Source organism: Gobio gobio (assembly GCF_949357685.1).
Source record: "Gobio gobio genome assembly, chromosome: 15".
NCBI classification, from domain to species: domain Eukaryota; kingdom Metazoa; phylum Chordata; class Actinopteri; order Cypriniformes; family Gobionidae; genus Gobio; species Gobio gobio.
The window spans coordinates 19685014-19701550 of NC_137108.1; the positions used below are offsets into that span (position 1 = coordinate 19685014).

The 16537-nt window shown below is 41.7% G+C and overlaps 3 protein-coding genes across 3 annotated transcripts in view; 1 reads left to right on the top strand and 2 right to left on the bottom strand.

Annotated features, from left to right (window-relative positions):
• gtf3c6 (general transcription factor IIIC, polypeptide 6, alpha) overlaps nt 1-16537 on the bottom strand; it is a 1355101-nt gene that overhangs the window by 682320 nt on the left and 656244 nt on the right. The gene's annotated exons all lie outside the window — the stretch shown is intronic.
• Nucleotides 249-5734, top strand: cbx3b (chromobox homolog 3b). The gene is made up of 5 exons (XM_079838058.1): nt 249-498; nt 958-1112; nt 1249-1414; nt 1833-1990; nt 4906-5734. The coding sequence occupies exons 2-5, from the start codon at nt 964-966 to the stop codon at nt 5021-5023; spliced, it is 591 nt and encodes a 196-aa protein (XP_079694184.1). The 5' UTR covers nt 249-498; nt 958-963; the 3' UTR covers nt 5024-5734.
• Nucleotides 9661-16065, bottom strand: LOC307139198 (uncharacterized protein; the record flags this gene model as incomplete). The annotated part of the gene is made up of 2 exons (XM_079838088.1): nt 15937-16065; nt 9661-15730 (listed from the first exon to the last, which is right to left on the bottom strand). Exon 2 carries the CDS (start codon nt 15556-15558, stop codon nt 9661-9663), a length of 5898 nt encoding a protein of 1965 aa, XP_079694214.1. The 5' UTR covers nt 15559-15730; nt 15937-16065.

Consider the following 16537-nt stretch of genomic DNA (forward strand, 5'->3'; position numbering starts at 1 on the left):
TTCTTTAACTTACAAAACTGTAACTGTTACCAATATGAGTGCAAATTAATCAAAATATAGTATTACCTAGTAGCCTCTAAGGGTAACACTTCTGAACGCGTTTTGCGCTAAATTATAGTGTCCGATTAAACCCACCCCTACAAAACGTCAGAGGAAAACAGAGAAATCCAGCCAGGTCTTGGTCTCGGGATGCGCCTTTAAGGATTCCTCCCCCGGCTTCCCTGAACTGACCTCTTCCCTTTGAAACCACTTCCTCTCCTTCTCCCAATCGGCCATGTTTAATTTGACTCATTCATGAAAAGTTATGTAAACACAACAGTAAAGCCATGATCGTGAAGGCGACGCAGTACGCGACGCTAGGTTGCTGAGCGGCAGTGTGTGATCGTCCGTGTGGAGGCACCGCGGTGTTTGCACAGAGACTGGTCATTTGCACGCGCATTAATCACCAGCAGTGGGAATAAAAGAATAGCGCGTGAACTGCGCGTGAGGCATCGGCAGGTGGGCACGCGCACTTATCAAATTCACACCAGTGGCGTAGAAAGAATGTAATAGTTAATTCAAAACAACAAACAACCATTCATAATATTAACCTGCTCCACCAGTGACTGTGAAAGTTTAGCTAGTGGGACATGATACGTCATAAAGCGGTGACTTCTGGCAGCGACGTATTGTTGCCATTGTTTGTTTGAGGAATTCTTGGTATTCCTTTATGTCTGGTGCAAAAAATACACACGTGTCAAGTGCAAAGTTATTTTAAAACTCCTCCGACTTTATTGCTGAACGACAATTATAAAGTTTTGTGCAATTTGATATTCTGGGCCTATCAACAATGTAAATCATCGTCACTGAGGGAGAAAGGTCAAATGATCCTATTTTATTTGTTATATGTCTCCTAAACACAATGTAAATGCTTTATAATAGATGTTGGAATATGTATTATTAAATGTTGTGTTATAGGAAATCATGAGGAAAAAGCAGAATGTGAAAAACAGGAAAGCAGAAGAGACGCCGACGACGACACTTGTCCAAGAGTTTGCAGTGGAAAAAATCATCCTCAGAAGAGTCAACGATGGAAAAGTTGAATATTATCTAAAGTGGAAAGGCTTTACAGAGTGAGTTTCTGGAACAATGTTGCCTGTGACTGTGTGTGTGTGTGTGTGTGTGTGTGTGTGTGTGTGTGTGTGCGCGTCAACTATTTATTTTATAGATATCTACCAGTATATGACAGGTCTGTCATACTTTCCTCAGTGCAGAGAATACCTGGGAGCCAGAGGACAACCTGGATTGTCCTGAACTGATAGAGGAGTTTCTCAGAAATCTAACTGTCTCAGGAGAGACAGATCAAGAGGGATATCAATCTATAAACCACGAGGTCCAGCCCAAGCAAGAGTTAACTGAGATAGATGCTGATATGGTTAGTGTATTTATATACTCTGCAGGGGCATGTGATGTTCCTTCACTCCTAGAGGTATTACTGCACTACAGTGTTTCAAGCATTAAAAGTCCTGAATATCAATATATTTAAATGCATTAGATAAAAAACTGCTAAATACTTACCATAATATGATCTGGGGGGGGTCGCCCGCCTTCCTGGAGAGTTTAGCTCCAACTAAACACACCTAAACCAGCAAATCAAGGTTTTCAGGATTGTTGGAGCAGGGTGGAGCTAAACTCTGCAGAAGGGTGACTCTCCAGAACCAGGATCGCACACCTTTAGTATTGAGTTTTAGTAATTTCCAAAACCTAGGTGTATTGCTCTTGCTATGTGATATATTATTTATCCCTCTTGTCAGGCTTTATGATAGTTTGGTTCTGTGTCTGGAATCATGCAGGCTCACCAGCTGCCTCAGGAGGAACTCATTGAGAGAGGTAATGAGGAGGTTGGTGATCACAGCGCTGAGATCCCAGCTGGTCAAACCATCCACCCAGAACCAGACTGCATCATCGGATGCACAGACCAAAAAGGAGAGCTCATGTTCCTCATCAAGTGGTAATATTTCTACACTGGACCGTTTTTGCAGATTCTTGTTATTCTGCACTGCTTTGTTCATTTTAAAGGCAAAAAAAATGTAGTAACGATAATTTATTATACTATTTATCTATGATAAATTATTCAATTGTGTAATCAGTGCATTGGAAATTTTTCTCTCAGATCATGCATCCATACACACCTCATGTTATTGTAGCTTTTATGCTTCACATCACTTCCTGAATTGGTAACCGGTTTAGAACTGGTTAGAATAGAAGCACGTTGTAGTCAGGTGATTACATTTTCACAATATCAGGGTTACTAAACTAAAACTTGAAATTAAGTCAAATATTCATATATATATATATATATATATATATATACATACATAAAATAAATTTCGTATTTTCACTTGGTTTAACATGTAGTAAAATAACTAAAACAGAAATAAAAATGAATCAATTCTACTGTATATTGACAATCTAAAATAATATGGGCACCATACTGTTTCAGTGTTGTTTTAGTATTAATTAAATAATATTATCTAATATTTTAGATTTTAGTGATTTTGATTCATAATTTTTTATTAGTTTTTGGTTTTTATATTAAATATTTATATTAGTGCTGTCAAAAGGATTCATCGTGATTAATTGCATCCAAAATAAGTGTGTGTTTACATAATATACAGTGAGGAAAATAAGTATTTGAACACCCTGCTATTTTGCAAGTTCTCCCACTTAGAAATCATGGAGGGATCTGAAATTGTCATTGTAGGTGAATGTCCACTGTGAGAGACATAATCTAAAAAAAAAATCCAGAAATCACAATGTATGATTTTTAACTATTTATTTGTATGATACAGCTGCAAATAAGTATTTGAACACCTGAGAAAATCAATGTTAATATTTGGTACAGTAGCCTTTGTTTGCAATTACAGAGGTCAATCGTTTCCTGTAGTTTTTCACCAGGTTTGCACACACTGCAGGAGGGATTTTGCCCCACTCCTCCACACAGATCTTCTCTAGATCAGTCAGGTTTCTGGCCTGTCGCTGAGAAACACGGAGTTTGAGCTCCCTCCAAAGATTCTCTATTGGGTTTAGGTCTGGAGACTGGCTAGGCCACACCAGAACCTTGATATGGTTCTTACAGAGCCACTTCTTGGTTATCCTGGCTGTGTGCTTCGGGTCATTGTCATGTTGGAAGACTCAGCCTCGACCCATCTTCAATGCTCTAACTGAGGGAAGGAGGTTGTTCCCCAAAATATCGCAATACATGGCCCGGTCATCCTCTCCTTAATACAGTGCAGTCGCCCTGTCCCATGTGCAGAAAACACCCCCAAAGCATGATGCTACCACCCCCATGCTTCACAGTAGGGATGGTGTTCTTGGGATGGTACTCATCATTCTTCTTCCTCCAAACACGTTTAGTGGAATTATGACCAAAAAGTTCTATTTTGGGCTCATCTGACCACATGACTTTCTCCAATGACTCCTCTGGATCATCCAAATGGTCATTGGCAAACTTAAGACGGCCTGGACATGTGCTGGTTTAAGCAGGGGAACCTTCCGTGCCATGCATGATTTCAAACCATGACGTCTTAGTGTATTACCAACAGTAACCTTGGAAACGGTGGTCCCAGCTCTTTTCAGGTCATTGACCAGCTCCTCCCGTGTAGTTCTGGGCTGATTTCTCACCTTTCTTAGGATCATTGATGCCCCACGAGGTGAGATCTTGCATGGAGCCCCAGTCCGAGGGAGATTGACAGTGATTTTTAGCTTCTTCCATTTTCTAATGATTGCTCCAACAGTGGACCTTTTTTCACCAAGCTGCTTGGCAATTTCCCCGTAGCCCTTTCCAGCCTTGTGGAGGTGTACAATTTTGTCTCTAGTATCTTTGGACAGCTCTTTGGTCTTGGCCATGTTAGTAGTTGGATTTTTACTGATTGTATGGGGTGGACAGGTGTCTTTATGCAGCTAACGACCTCAAAGAGGTGCATCTAATTTAGGATAATAAATGGAGTGGAGGTGGACATTTTAAAGGCAGACTAACAGGTCTTTGAGGGTCAGAATTCTAGCTGATAGACAGGTGTTCAAATACTTATTTGCAGCTGTATCATACAAATAAATAGTTAAAAAATCATACATTGTGATTTCTGGATTTTTTTTTAGATTATGTCTCTCACAGTGGACATTCACCTACGATGACAATTTCAGACCCCTCCATGATTTCTAAGTGGGAGAACTTGCAAAATAGCAGGGTGTTCAAATACTTATTTTCCTCACTGTATGTGTGTATTGTGTATGATTATTATGTATAAAAATACACACTCACAGTATATTTAAGAAATATTTGTATGAATATATATACTGAAAATAATTTGTATATTTTTTATATTATATATAAATGTTATATATAACTTTATATTATATATTGATTTAAAAAAATCTTGTATGTGTGTATTATATTTATATTTATATAATATATACACACACATATATATATATATATATATATAGTATACACATGCGTGTGTGTTTATTCATATATACACAAAACACACACATATTTTGTACTTTTATTTTGGATGCAATTAACCAATTCACTAATTTATACTGAACTTTAATAATTTTTTTGAAATTTTAGTACAGTTTTATATCAGTTGTCAAGTTTAAGTTTTTCATCTTATTTTTCTATATCATTTTATTTCAGCTTTATTTAATTTAACGAAAACCATTTTTAATCGTTTTAGTTAATAGTAACAATACTGTACTGCTTTAAGTTTTAATACTGATAATTAATTTTTCAACAACCAAATGGAGAGGAAGATCAAAGACGGCATAGTTTACAATTCTGTTGCCACTAATCTGCAGCCTGTGATTATGTGCTTTTAATTTGCTGTGTTTGTCCATTAACATTATTTCTTTATTTCATCTCAGGAAAAACACAGATGAGGTAGCTTTACTGTCAGCCGGGGAGGCCAGTAAAAAGTGGCCCCAGATGGTAATCCGCTTTTACGAGGACAAGCTGACCTGGCATGGCGAAGACGAGCAGTGAGAGGGAAATATGTAGCAGTGGATACTACTGTACCTCCTGGCAGCTTTACACATACACAAACACTGTGGCATAAGTTTACTGTTTGACGTACCGTGTGTGAATCCACACCCCAATGTGAAGCTCTTCCTTACACACTAACCTGTAGAAACGTGAGTGGAGTATTAGAGCGCTACTGTAGTCTACAAGTGGTTTATTAATTGAATGTCGTTGTATCCCTTGGTCTGTTGTTTGAAAGTTCCCTTGTGATGTTCATCCTTCTGTCCTCTTTGTTACTATGATCTGAACTGTGATTTAACATAGGAGATGATGACCGATGGTACAATACCTGCTCGAGAGGAACTGTTTGATGTGTACATGTACTATAAACCCTCTGGTTGCGCACTTACTGAAGATATACTGTGATGGATCCCGTGATCTGTGAGGAAGTATAGTGTGGCTCATGCAGGTATAAATCCGTAGATTTGCACAAAACAGATTCTAGAATGTAGCCTATACAATCACATTTTTGTGAACATCGACACTTGTTGTTGGTCAGTGTCACTTTCATAGTAGTGTGGGAGTAGGCTATTTAGGTTTTGCGGTTTTGTGTTTAAAGTCTTTGTCTTGTAGTTTCACTCTTCTTGCTTCCTGTTTTCTGTAAAGATCACTGTCAACATTAAATCTTGAGTGAGCGATCTCTATAGGTGCTTTGAATAAACACAAAATTACCTCAAAAGTGTTGCGGTCATTCTTATAAACATGTTAATTTGCAGTCGTCTTGTAAAAGGTGTTTAAAATCAAGCCTTTTCTTACCAGTTTATGCTTTTAAATATCGAAATGCTTAATTAAATTTGAAAATAACCGGTCTGTAATATCAAGAGGTTTAAAAATGGCTACAAGCTGGACCTAGAACTTTTTTTTACCAGCCATTAAACATGGATTAATCCTTATTAACCCTCTGGGGTTCTTCATTTATGGGTCACACTCAGGACCTTCGGGTCAAAAATGACCCCCATAGGAAATTAATGGGAAATTGGCAAAAATATGAAAATACAGAATTTTTTTGTGCATACAATCTATAAATCAGCCAGGATGCAGAAAAAAGGACTCAGCAGTGAAGGGGTGAATCTCTAAAACATCAAGAGTGCAAAACAGACAAAAAAACCTCACACACTTACACACACAAAAACACATGCACACACAAATTAACGCGTGCCATTCCAAAAGCTAATTGTGTTTTTGTGTGTGTGTGAGTTTTTTTGTTTGTTTTGCACTCTTGATGTTTTAGACATTCACTTTTGCCAATTTCCCATTCATTTCCTATGGGGGTCATTTTTGACCCGAAGGTCCTGAGTGTGACTATTTTTTTTACGACCACTTAGACTTTTCAAATCCTGTCCCCAAATCCTGTTTGGGTGTTCATATACCAAGTACCAATAAAGTCACCAAGTTTCGGACCATTCCGATGAAGCCAGGGACGGATTGACAATCTGTGCGTTCTGGAAAAGTCCAGAACGGCCGTCCAACCGAGGGCCGTCACCCGGCCGTCGGCAAAAAAAGAGAAAGAAAAGAGTCTAATAACGCAATATGAACAGCCAACAGCAGGGGCACTAATACAATCACTTATATGCTGCTTTGCGCAAAAAAAAAACCTGAGAAAGAAGAGTCGGCCTACTAGTAGCCAGTTTGTGATTGGTCCAGAATTGGCACGGGCGTCACGGCTCGGTGCATGAATTTACACGGAGAATACACGATATAAAAATAAATAAAACTTGCGCGAAAATTAATGTAATGCGGAGAACTACTGTTAGAGAGAGACGTGATGTGTGTGTGTGAGAGAGAGAGGGAAAGAGAGAGAGAGAGAGAGGGATGAGGCCCGGACGCGATGCCGCGATCGAACAGTGGAAACATAAAAACAATACATACTCCGTCATTTTGTTCATACAGGACATCATTCAAACTGCAAAGTGTTTGCTTATATTTGTGTACACTCGCAATAAAACAAAACATTGTGCTTTTGTCAAACTGTAACCTACAACTGTGATCTAACCAAAATATCTCTCTCTTTCTCTCTCTCTCTCTCTCTCTCTCTCTCTCTCTCTCTCTCTCTCACACACACACACACACACACACACTCTCTCTCTCTCTCTCTCTCTCTCTCACACACACACACACACACACACACACACAGTTTAAAAGCAAAAAATATGTATCCAAACTCATTTAAAAACAGTCTGTGGGTGTCATCTTTTGGGCATTCATCATCGTATTGCATTGGTTTTCATTTCTTTCATTCACGTTGTTGTATATGAGAGGTTGTAGTGAGCTCACATTTTCTGGTGGAATGAAGACTAAGGTATTGAATTAAATGGGAAAACATCAGGCATGCATTGCTACCACTCTAAACGTGCTAACATACAAGGAAGGGGGCTAAATAATTGACTACGTTTTTGTTTAACCAAAAAATCCTAGCTTGCACTTTCTGTCTTCCATCAGAGTGCAGTTTTTCCTTGTCTTTCATATTTGTGTTTATTATTGTGGAATTGGCAAAGACATGGTGGTTGTTTGTGAAAGCTTCACAGACAAAATTAATAGGGCCTAGCCATAGGTTTTGAGATGTCACTTGTTGTGAGTACCTTGTCTGATAGTCTGACAGTATTGTGGCATAGTAGCCTACATCCTTGCTAGTTTCTGTTGCGCACGGCTAGGGGCGAATGGCCGGATGATGGGCCTATTTGGGAGAAAGTCCAGGGCTGTTTTTTAGCCCCAGTCCGTCCCTGGATGAAGCTACGATTTTTTTTAAAAAAATTATAAAACGCTTCGGGTCATTTTTGAGCCGAAGAACCCCAGAGGGTTAAAGTTACAGAAGTTATTCAATCAAGAGCAATGAGTGATTGTTCATTGTCTTCTGTTGTTTGATTAACATTAAAAACACAGACAGCAGCAGGATAATTAGGCTGCTGTCACTTTAAGAGCATGCACGGATCCAATATACTGTTACACATGCGTTTTATTTCTCAACTGTTTACGTTCACTGTGTTTACAAGGATACTTGCCAAGACGGGCATTTTGGAAAAAGAAAGAAAACTCAATTCAGTATTCGTGTGCTGTCCGATACAGCTTTTCCACCAGCATGAACCAGGTGCTAGTTCAGAGCTAGTGCCGGTTCGACTGACGAGCCTTCTAAGAACCGATTTGCCTTTCCACAGGCTAGAGAGCCACCACAGAGCCAGGTCTTACGTCACTGTATACGTCTTTCTCAGCAACGCTAGCGAGGCAGCGGGAAACACAAACACACCAGGCTTGTTTGAGATGCATTGGAGCTGCGCAGACCGATCAGCGTATGACATCAAAGTATCGCAAGAACGATTCAAATGCATAAGGAGTTGTATGCTCTCGCTGTACTTTTATACAGCGATGAGTCTGCGCAGCGCCGATGTATCTCGAACAAGCCTTCCATCAAAAATGGCGAACGTTGCGTAACTATTGATGCTCATGGCTTTGTGAACCTACATCGGCATCAAAACAGCGAATCCAGCGCGTTCGTGCAGCTTGCCGTAATTTGTATAGACGGAGATTACAATCGAGCAGCTATTAGCTCGATTAGCTTCTATTTCAAAAATGGCGGTCACAAGTTTGTGTTCGTCTTGTTGGTCACGGCAACCCCAGCCCCTGACGCAAGCGGTTCTTACTTCTAGACCAGCAATGTTTTGATGCTACTTAAGAACCACTTTTCCTGGTTCAGACAAAGAACCGATTTGAAACTAGGCTGGGGCTCCGAACTAGCACTCAAACTGACTTGGTGGAAAAGGGGTATGAGATGCAGATTTCTGGGCGCACACATCGGATGTTTGCACACAGAAAACTTCCCACACAGCGCACGAGTATTGAAGTTCCTTTTCACGTTGTCTTGCGCTTGAATTTTTTAACTGGCAAGGCTTAAACATTGGTAACTGTACTGTTCTCTCTATATGTTTGCTTCCTTGCGTGAACATAGATAAACAGCAAGCCAAACTCTGTTCAAGAACCAGGATATGAGCGTCTTGCTCCTTTAATGATCTCAACATTTATAGCAGTTTACATGGGCAGAAACGCCGGCCATTGAACCGAGTAAAACTGTAAATGAAATAAAAGAAATATAGAACATATTAATAATCAAAATGGCATCATACTTAGCAATATAACAAGTAAATGTAGATAGAGAAAGATCGCTGACTCATTAGAAGCATAGAGCACACTAGCGCCAATCCGCAATAACAAATTATCTCGTTTTTAACCCCTGCAATATACTACAGACAGATAGATTATTTAGATACACTTACAGCCAATGATTTCCAGTGTTTAGAAGGAGGACAGAATCAGCTGAATCACAAACGTATGTTTGAGCGTTCACTGCGCCATGAGCTCGTTATTTCCTGCTACCCACTGAGTGTTGCTCGCGAAAACACGTCAAAATAAAAGTCCTCTCATAGAAACCTATACAACCGCGGCAGGCAAAACCGAAACTTATACAGAACATCAACACAAACCAACAACCATAAAAATCAAAATATTTATGACTGCAAATGTCCTTTATAAACTACAAAACCTCTTACAGAGGCAGAACACTCCCCGCCTGGCATTATTGATGCCACTATAACAGTCCGTCTTAATCTTACTTAGTCCTCTTTGGCTAACAGTAAGATCACATCAGAAATAGGTCGTAAGAATGTCTTCACGTTACCACCTGAGGTAGTTTTAACCTCTACCTTGCGGACCTTTCCATCACTGCTCGGGAAGACGGATGTGATTAAGCCCAAAGGCCAGTCATTTCTTGGGGACTGAGCTTGTTTCAACAGCACAACATCTCCAGTGTGCAAGTTTCGGTGAGTTTTGTGCCACTTGCGTCGAGGTTGGAGGGTACTGATGTATTCTTTTCGCCATCGGCTCCAGAACTCATTGGCCAATGCTTGTACTTGTCTCCACTGACACCTTAGGAGATCTTTTTCAGTGTAGTTCTCAAATGGGACAGACACTGTCGGCTTTTGGGTTAAAAGCATTGTTGGAGTGAGTATGCATGGAGAATAGGGATCTGACGAGACAGGAACCAGAGGTCTAGCGTTTATGATTGCGGACACCTCTGCCATCAGTGTGCAAAGTACCTCATGAGTCAAGTGAGCATGTTTTTTCTCCAACAGCATACCGTCTAAAATCCTGCGAGTCACGCCGATCATGCGCTCCCATGCTCCCCCCATGTGGGAAGCGTGTGGAGGATTGAATTCCCATGTACAGCCATTCTCGTGGAGGTATTTCAGAAGACTCGTTTGGTTTTCTTTCGTTGGCTGCATGCTCAGTTCTTGGCTAGCTCCAATGAAGTTGGTTCCTCTGTCCGATCTGAGCTGTTTTGCTGGTCCTCTCACAGCAAAAAACCTTCGTAAAGCGTTGATGCAACTGGCAGTGTTCATGGACTCTATTACTTCTATGTGTACAGCTCTTATACTCATACACGTAAAGAGTATAGCCCACCTTTTGTTTTCGGCTACACCTCCTCTGGTGCGTCGAGTGACCACTGTCCATGGACCAAAAACATCTAACCCCACGTATGTAAATGGAGGAGACGTACTGAGGCGCTCAGGAGGAAGATCTGCCATCTTCTGGACTTCCAGCTTTCCTCTGAGTCTGCGGCATGTCACACAACGATGAAGAATGGAGTTTATCAATCTTTTCCCTCCTACAATCCACAAACCAGCCGATCGGATTGCTCCTTCTGTGAACTGTCGGCCTTGATGGTGCACTTTTGAATGGTAATAACTCACCAACAGTTTGGTGACATGGCTTTGCTTTGGGAGGATGATTGGATTCTTCACCTCTGATTCAAGAGAAGCGTGTCTCAGACGTCCGCCAACCCTCAAAAGACCGTCGTAGATGTAGGGGTCAAGATTCCGCAGCACACTTGAACCAGAAACTTGTTCATTACTCTGCAAAGCAGCATACTCCTCTGGATGCAGGTCTTTTTGGACGTGTAGAAGTATTAGTCTCTTTGCTGCTGTCTGCTCTTCGGGTGTGCGTATTGCGCTGCACTGATGCCATCCTTTGCATCCATGGGATTTGCTGATGGGGCTTGACATGTGAGAACGTGCTTGGTGAATCAGAAAGGAAACCGATCTTAACAAAGATTCCCAGGTAGAAAAGCGCTGAAACCGCTCTGAGAAGAGGCTTCTTTCAACTTGTGTAGCGAAGCTGGTCACACAAGGTCTGATGTCTGTGTCTGACTCTGGATTCACCAGTCCGAAGAACTCACACTCTTTTATTTGGGGCGGTTTGTAGAGGAAGCTTGGTCCTGTGAACCATATAGTGTCGTTAAGTTGTGATGCAACCACAGATCTTGTTGCTAGATCAGCTGGATTCTGGTCTGTAGGCACGTAGTTCCACTGATCTGGAGAAGTCGACTGCCGTATCCGCTGAACACGGTTGTGCACATAAACGAAGAAGCGCCTGGACTCGTTGTAGATATATCCGAGGACTACTTTGCTGTCACAATAGAATGTCACTGCATTCGGCTTGTAGTCTAGTTCGTCAAGGATATATTCAGCCATCTCTACAGCAAGCACCGCTCCACACAGCTCTAGGCGAGGGATGGAAGGCTCAGGACGAGGTGACAGCTTTGCCTTGCCCAGCACAAATCCCACTTTGGCCTCACCTTCATCAGTCAGAGCTCGAATGTAAGCCACTGCCCCTATGGCCCAGTTCGAGGCATCTGAAAAGACACACAACTCAGTGTATGAAGTGTTAGAGAGTGAATGATGTAAGTATGTGCGTGTGATCTGAAGGTTACTTAGCTTTTGAAGTGAGGTTTTCCATTCTTCCCACTTGTTTCTTTTCTCTTTAGGAAGGACAGTGTCCCAGTCATGCACCTCTTTAGTCAGCTCTCGTACGAGCGCTCTGCCTTGGATTGTCACTGGTGCCACCAAGCCCAAGGGGTCGAAGAGGCTGTTCACAGTGGAGAGCACTCCGCGGTGAGTGTAGGGCTGGTCATTAGTTGCGACTTTGAAGGTGAATGTATCCGTTTCAATGTTCCAGTATAAACCCAGGCTTCTTTGTGTGGGCCAATTCTCATTCCCAAAATTCAGATCTTGGAGGTCAGAGGCCAGGTCTTCTGGTGGGAAAGCTTGCATCACCTCAACACTGTTTGAGGCTATTTTGTGGAGCTTGACATTTGACTTAGAAAGCGATTCTTGAGTGCGCTTGAGCAGGTCAATTGCTTCGGCTACTGTGGGAAAGGACATGAGTCCGTCGTCTACATAGAAATGCCTATTGACAAAGTGCGAAGTGTCAGTTCCGTACTCTAGCTCACCTTGCTGTGCAGCTAACCGTAGACCGTATATGGCCACTGCCGGAGAAGGGCTGTTCCCAAAAACATGTACCCTCATACGGTATTCTACTACTTCCTTGCTCAAGTCACTGTCTCTGTACCAGAGGAATCTCAAATAGTTTCTGTGATCTTCTTTCACCAGGAAACCATAGAACATTTGTTGGATGTCCGCCATAATTGCAACAAGATCTTTCCTGAACCGTAGCAGCACGCCTAACAGGGAGTTGTTTAGGTCAGGGCCTGAGAGGAGCACATTGTTCAGAGAAATACCTTGGTGTTGTGCGCTGGAATCAAACACCACCCGTATCTGTCCCGGTTTTTGCGGATGATACACCCCGAAGATGGGTAAGTACCAACATTCTTCATCTTCGTGGATAGGTGGCGCTCTTTCTGCATGATGGTTCTGAAAGAGCTTCTCCATAAAGGCAGAAAACTGTTCCTTCATCTCAGGGTTTCTGCTCAGCGTGCGATGCAAAGAATTAAGGCGAGACAAAGCTTGTTCCCGATTATTTGGGAGTAATGGTCTGGGCGACCTGAATGGCAAAGGAGCGACCCAGTTTTTCTTTTCATCTTGGTGGAACTCTGTTTGCATGATCTTCAAGAAGTTCTCATCCTCGAAGGACATGGCAGGTTTATTATCATTTTTGGTTCTCTCAAATACCTTGAGCCCAAGTTTGTCTTCTGCTTGCATGCAATGAGTAGCGTGATTGTATGAATGGGGAAAAATTACAGACTTTTGCTCCCCGCCATGGCACAATTTCTCTTTCACTTTGATGTGATTCTGACATGGAGTGAGATGAGATGGACGGCCGTTCTCCAGGATGTTAGTTTTAAAGACACTCACCATCAACTTATGGGCTTTGTCAATGCAGACATCACCTACAATCACCCAGCCTAAATCCAATCGCTGTGCAAAGGGTGCATTGTGAGGCCCGTTGATTTGTTGTCTCACTTTGTGTACACGGATCATGTCTCTTCCCAGCAATATTAAGATCTGAGCATCAGGATCTAGCTTCGGGATGAACTGTGCCACAGGTTTTAAGTGTGGATGAGCAAAGGTGACCTCTGGAGTGGGAATTTCAGATCTGCTGCTCATTATCTCGTTACACTCTATTAATGGTGGGAGATCAAGACACGTCATACCATTCAGCGTCTCTATTTGAAATCCGACTGCTTTTCTTCCAGACATTTCTATGGAACCAGCACATGTTCTCAACAAATATGGAGAGGGGTTACTCTGGATTCCAAACAGACGAAAGAACTCTCCTTTGGCCAGTGAGCGGTTGCTCTGATCATCGATGATGACATACATCTTGATGGCTCGTTCTCGCTGCCCTTGAGGGAATACACGCACCAAGCACATTTTCGCACAGGAACGCATTGGAGTATTTTCTCCACAAACTTCTGTGCACCTTGAAGTTACCTCCGGGGTAGCGTTGTCCTGTTGTTCTGTGTCTGGATCTTGCATCAGAGGTGTAGAGAGGGGCGGAGCTATATCAGGATGCATAACTGCACAATGTCTGTCAGAATCACACTCACTGCATTTAAGGGTTGTGAGACAATCTCTGGCTACATGATTCGGAGAGCAACACCTGAAACATCTTTTGTGTTCTTTCAGGAGGTTCTTGCGTTCTATCAATGACTTTTTCCTGAAGGCTCTGCATTTTGACAGAGGATGCGATTTGTTGTGAATAGGGCAGTACTTCACCAAGTCTCTCTTGATAGTGTCTTTCACATTCGTTGAATCGGACTCATCATTTGTGGACACATCTGTCTTGTGCACTGACACAGGAACTCTGTTAGCACCATATTTAAAGAAGGGTTTTTCGTTTCTGACGACTGTATAGCTACTGTTTGAGAGTTTAAAACTAGGATCATTCCTGGCTTTAGCTTCACTGCAAATGAAATGAGTGAAAAACGAGAATGGGGGAAAACTGACCTTGTTCTCTTCCTTGTAACGTGAGCCAGCAAACAGCCATTTTTCCTGCAAACTTGCTGATAACTTCTCCACTATGGGATTAATACCACGAGGTGTATCGAGATAAGTTAACCCGGGTAAGTATGCATCTCCTTTCGCTGCAAGCAGCTCCATGAGCAGGTCTGCGAGCTCCCTGAGTTTTGTGTTGTCTTTAGGAGATAGACGTGGAAAGTTATCCAGCCGCTTGAATAAAGCACTTTCTATCACTTCTGGAGTGGCATAACATTCTTGAAGTCTCATCCAAGACAGTTGAAGAGCCGTTTGTGGATTAGTAACATACACAGCTCGAATCCTTCTCACATGATCTGATGACTCCTTTCCCAGCCACTTGACTAATAAGTCTAATTCTTCACTGGCTGATAGCTGCAAGTCTTGCATAGCGTTAACAAATGAAGACTCCCAAGCTCTGAAGTTCTCTGGGTTATCATCAAACTTGGTAAGTCCTGTGGTGACTAGCTCTCTACGCGCTACGAATCTAGCAAAGTCTAACATAGGCACGGCTTGACTTTGAGAGAAATGTTGAGCATCTGAATGGTCTGCGTACCTCTGTGAAGCAGGATCTTGACATGGCAATGCTTTAGATGCAGTATTTGGTATGGAACGAGGCAGATTGAACAGAGAATCTGGATATCTTGTGCTCTGCAGATCTTCGTTATCACAGAATCTGCTCCGCTGCTGAACTATTACTGTGTCACCGTTGTATGCTGTGTTCATGCTCTGAGACTTGTCTATCAAACGTGGAATCGATTCCTTTAAACAGGTTGACAAAGCGTTATTCAGAGGTAAGGTAGAAAAGTCAGAGCTCACCTGAGCCTGGTGTTTTACATATTCTTCTGTTCTCATTGAAATCACATGTGATGAAATGGTGTTCTTTTCACTGCGATTGTCGTCACGTTCCATTGCTGCTGCCTCTAACGCTTCAGCTTCTGCAAGAGCAGCGGCAGCTTCCTTTTCGATTTCCAACGCTTCTAATCTCGCTTCCACCATAGATCTTTCCTGTTCCAACCTAGCTTTCTCCCTCTTCATTTCAAACTGTCTTTTTGCAAAAGCCATCTTGGCACGTGCAGCTTCTGCCGAGGCTCTAGCTTTAGCGGCAGCACTAGCAACTGAACACTTGGAGGAAGATGAAGAGCGCTTAGAGCCGACCTCTGAAGATGCCTTTTCTTTTCCTCCACTCACTTCAGTTTCCATGATTGCTGTGTGTTCCTCCTGTACCCGCTGATTCATGGCTTTTTACTATACTGTTCTCTCTATATGTTTGCTTCCTTGCGTGAACATAGATAAACAGCAAGCCAAACTCTGTTCAAGAACCAGGATATGAGCGTCTTGCTCCTTTAATGATCTCAACATTTATAGCAGTTTACATGGGCAGAAACGCCGGCCATTGAACCGAGTAAAACTGTAAATGAAATAAAAGAAATATAGAACATATTAATAATCAAAATGGCATCATACTTAGCAATATAACAAGTAAATGTAGATAGAGAAAGATCGCTGACTCATTAGAAGCATAGAGCACACTAGCGCCAATCCGCAATAACAAATTATCTCGTTTTTAACCCCTGCAATATACTACAGACAGATAGATTATTTAGATACACTTACAGCCAATGATTTCCAGTGTTTAGAAGGAGGACAGAATCAGCTGAATCACAAACGTATGTTTGAGCGTTCACTGCGCCATGAGCTCGTTATTTCCTGCTACCCACTGAGTGTTGCTCGCGAAAACACGTCAAAATAAAAGTCCTCTCATAGAAACCTATACAACCGCGGCAGGCAAAACCGAAACTTATACAGAACATCAACACAAACCAACAACCATAAAAATCAAAATATTTATGACTGCAAATGTCCTTTATAAACTACAAAACCTCTTACAGAGGCAGAACAGTAACGATGCAGTGCTGACCCGAGCATTGTTCACGTTTGTTCACATTCATGTTCTAACAAAAATGCTCTTCTTACTTAGTAATTTTGTCTTGTTTCTAATCTAAATATCTAAAAATTCTTAAATGAAGATGCATTTACTAGATAAGTAAAATGACATAAGATATTTTTACTTGTTTTCTTCAAAAAAAGTGAGTTTTTGCTTAAAACAAGCAAAATGATCTGCCAATGGGGTGAGAAAAATAATCTTGTTTCTGATTGAATTCTTGTTTCTCTCCCAAACAGAAATAAGATTATTTTTCTCACCCCATTGGCAGAT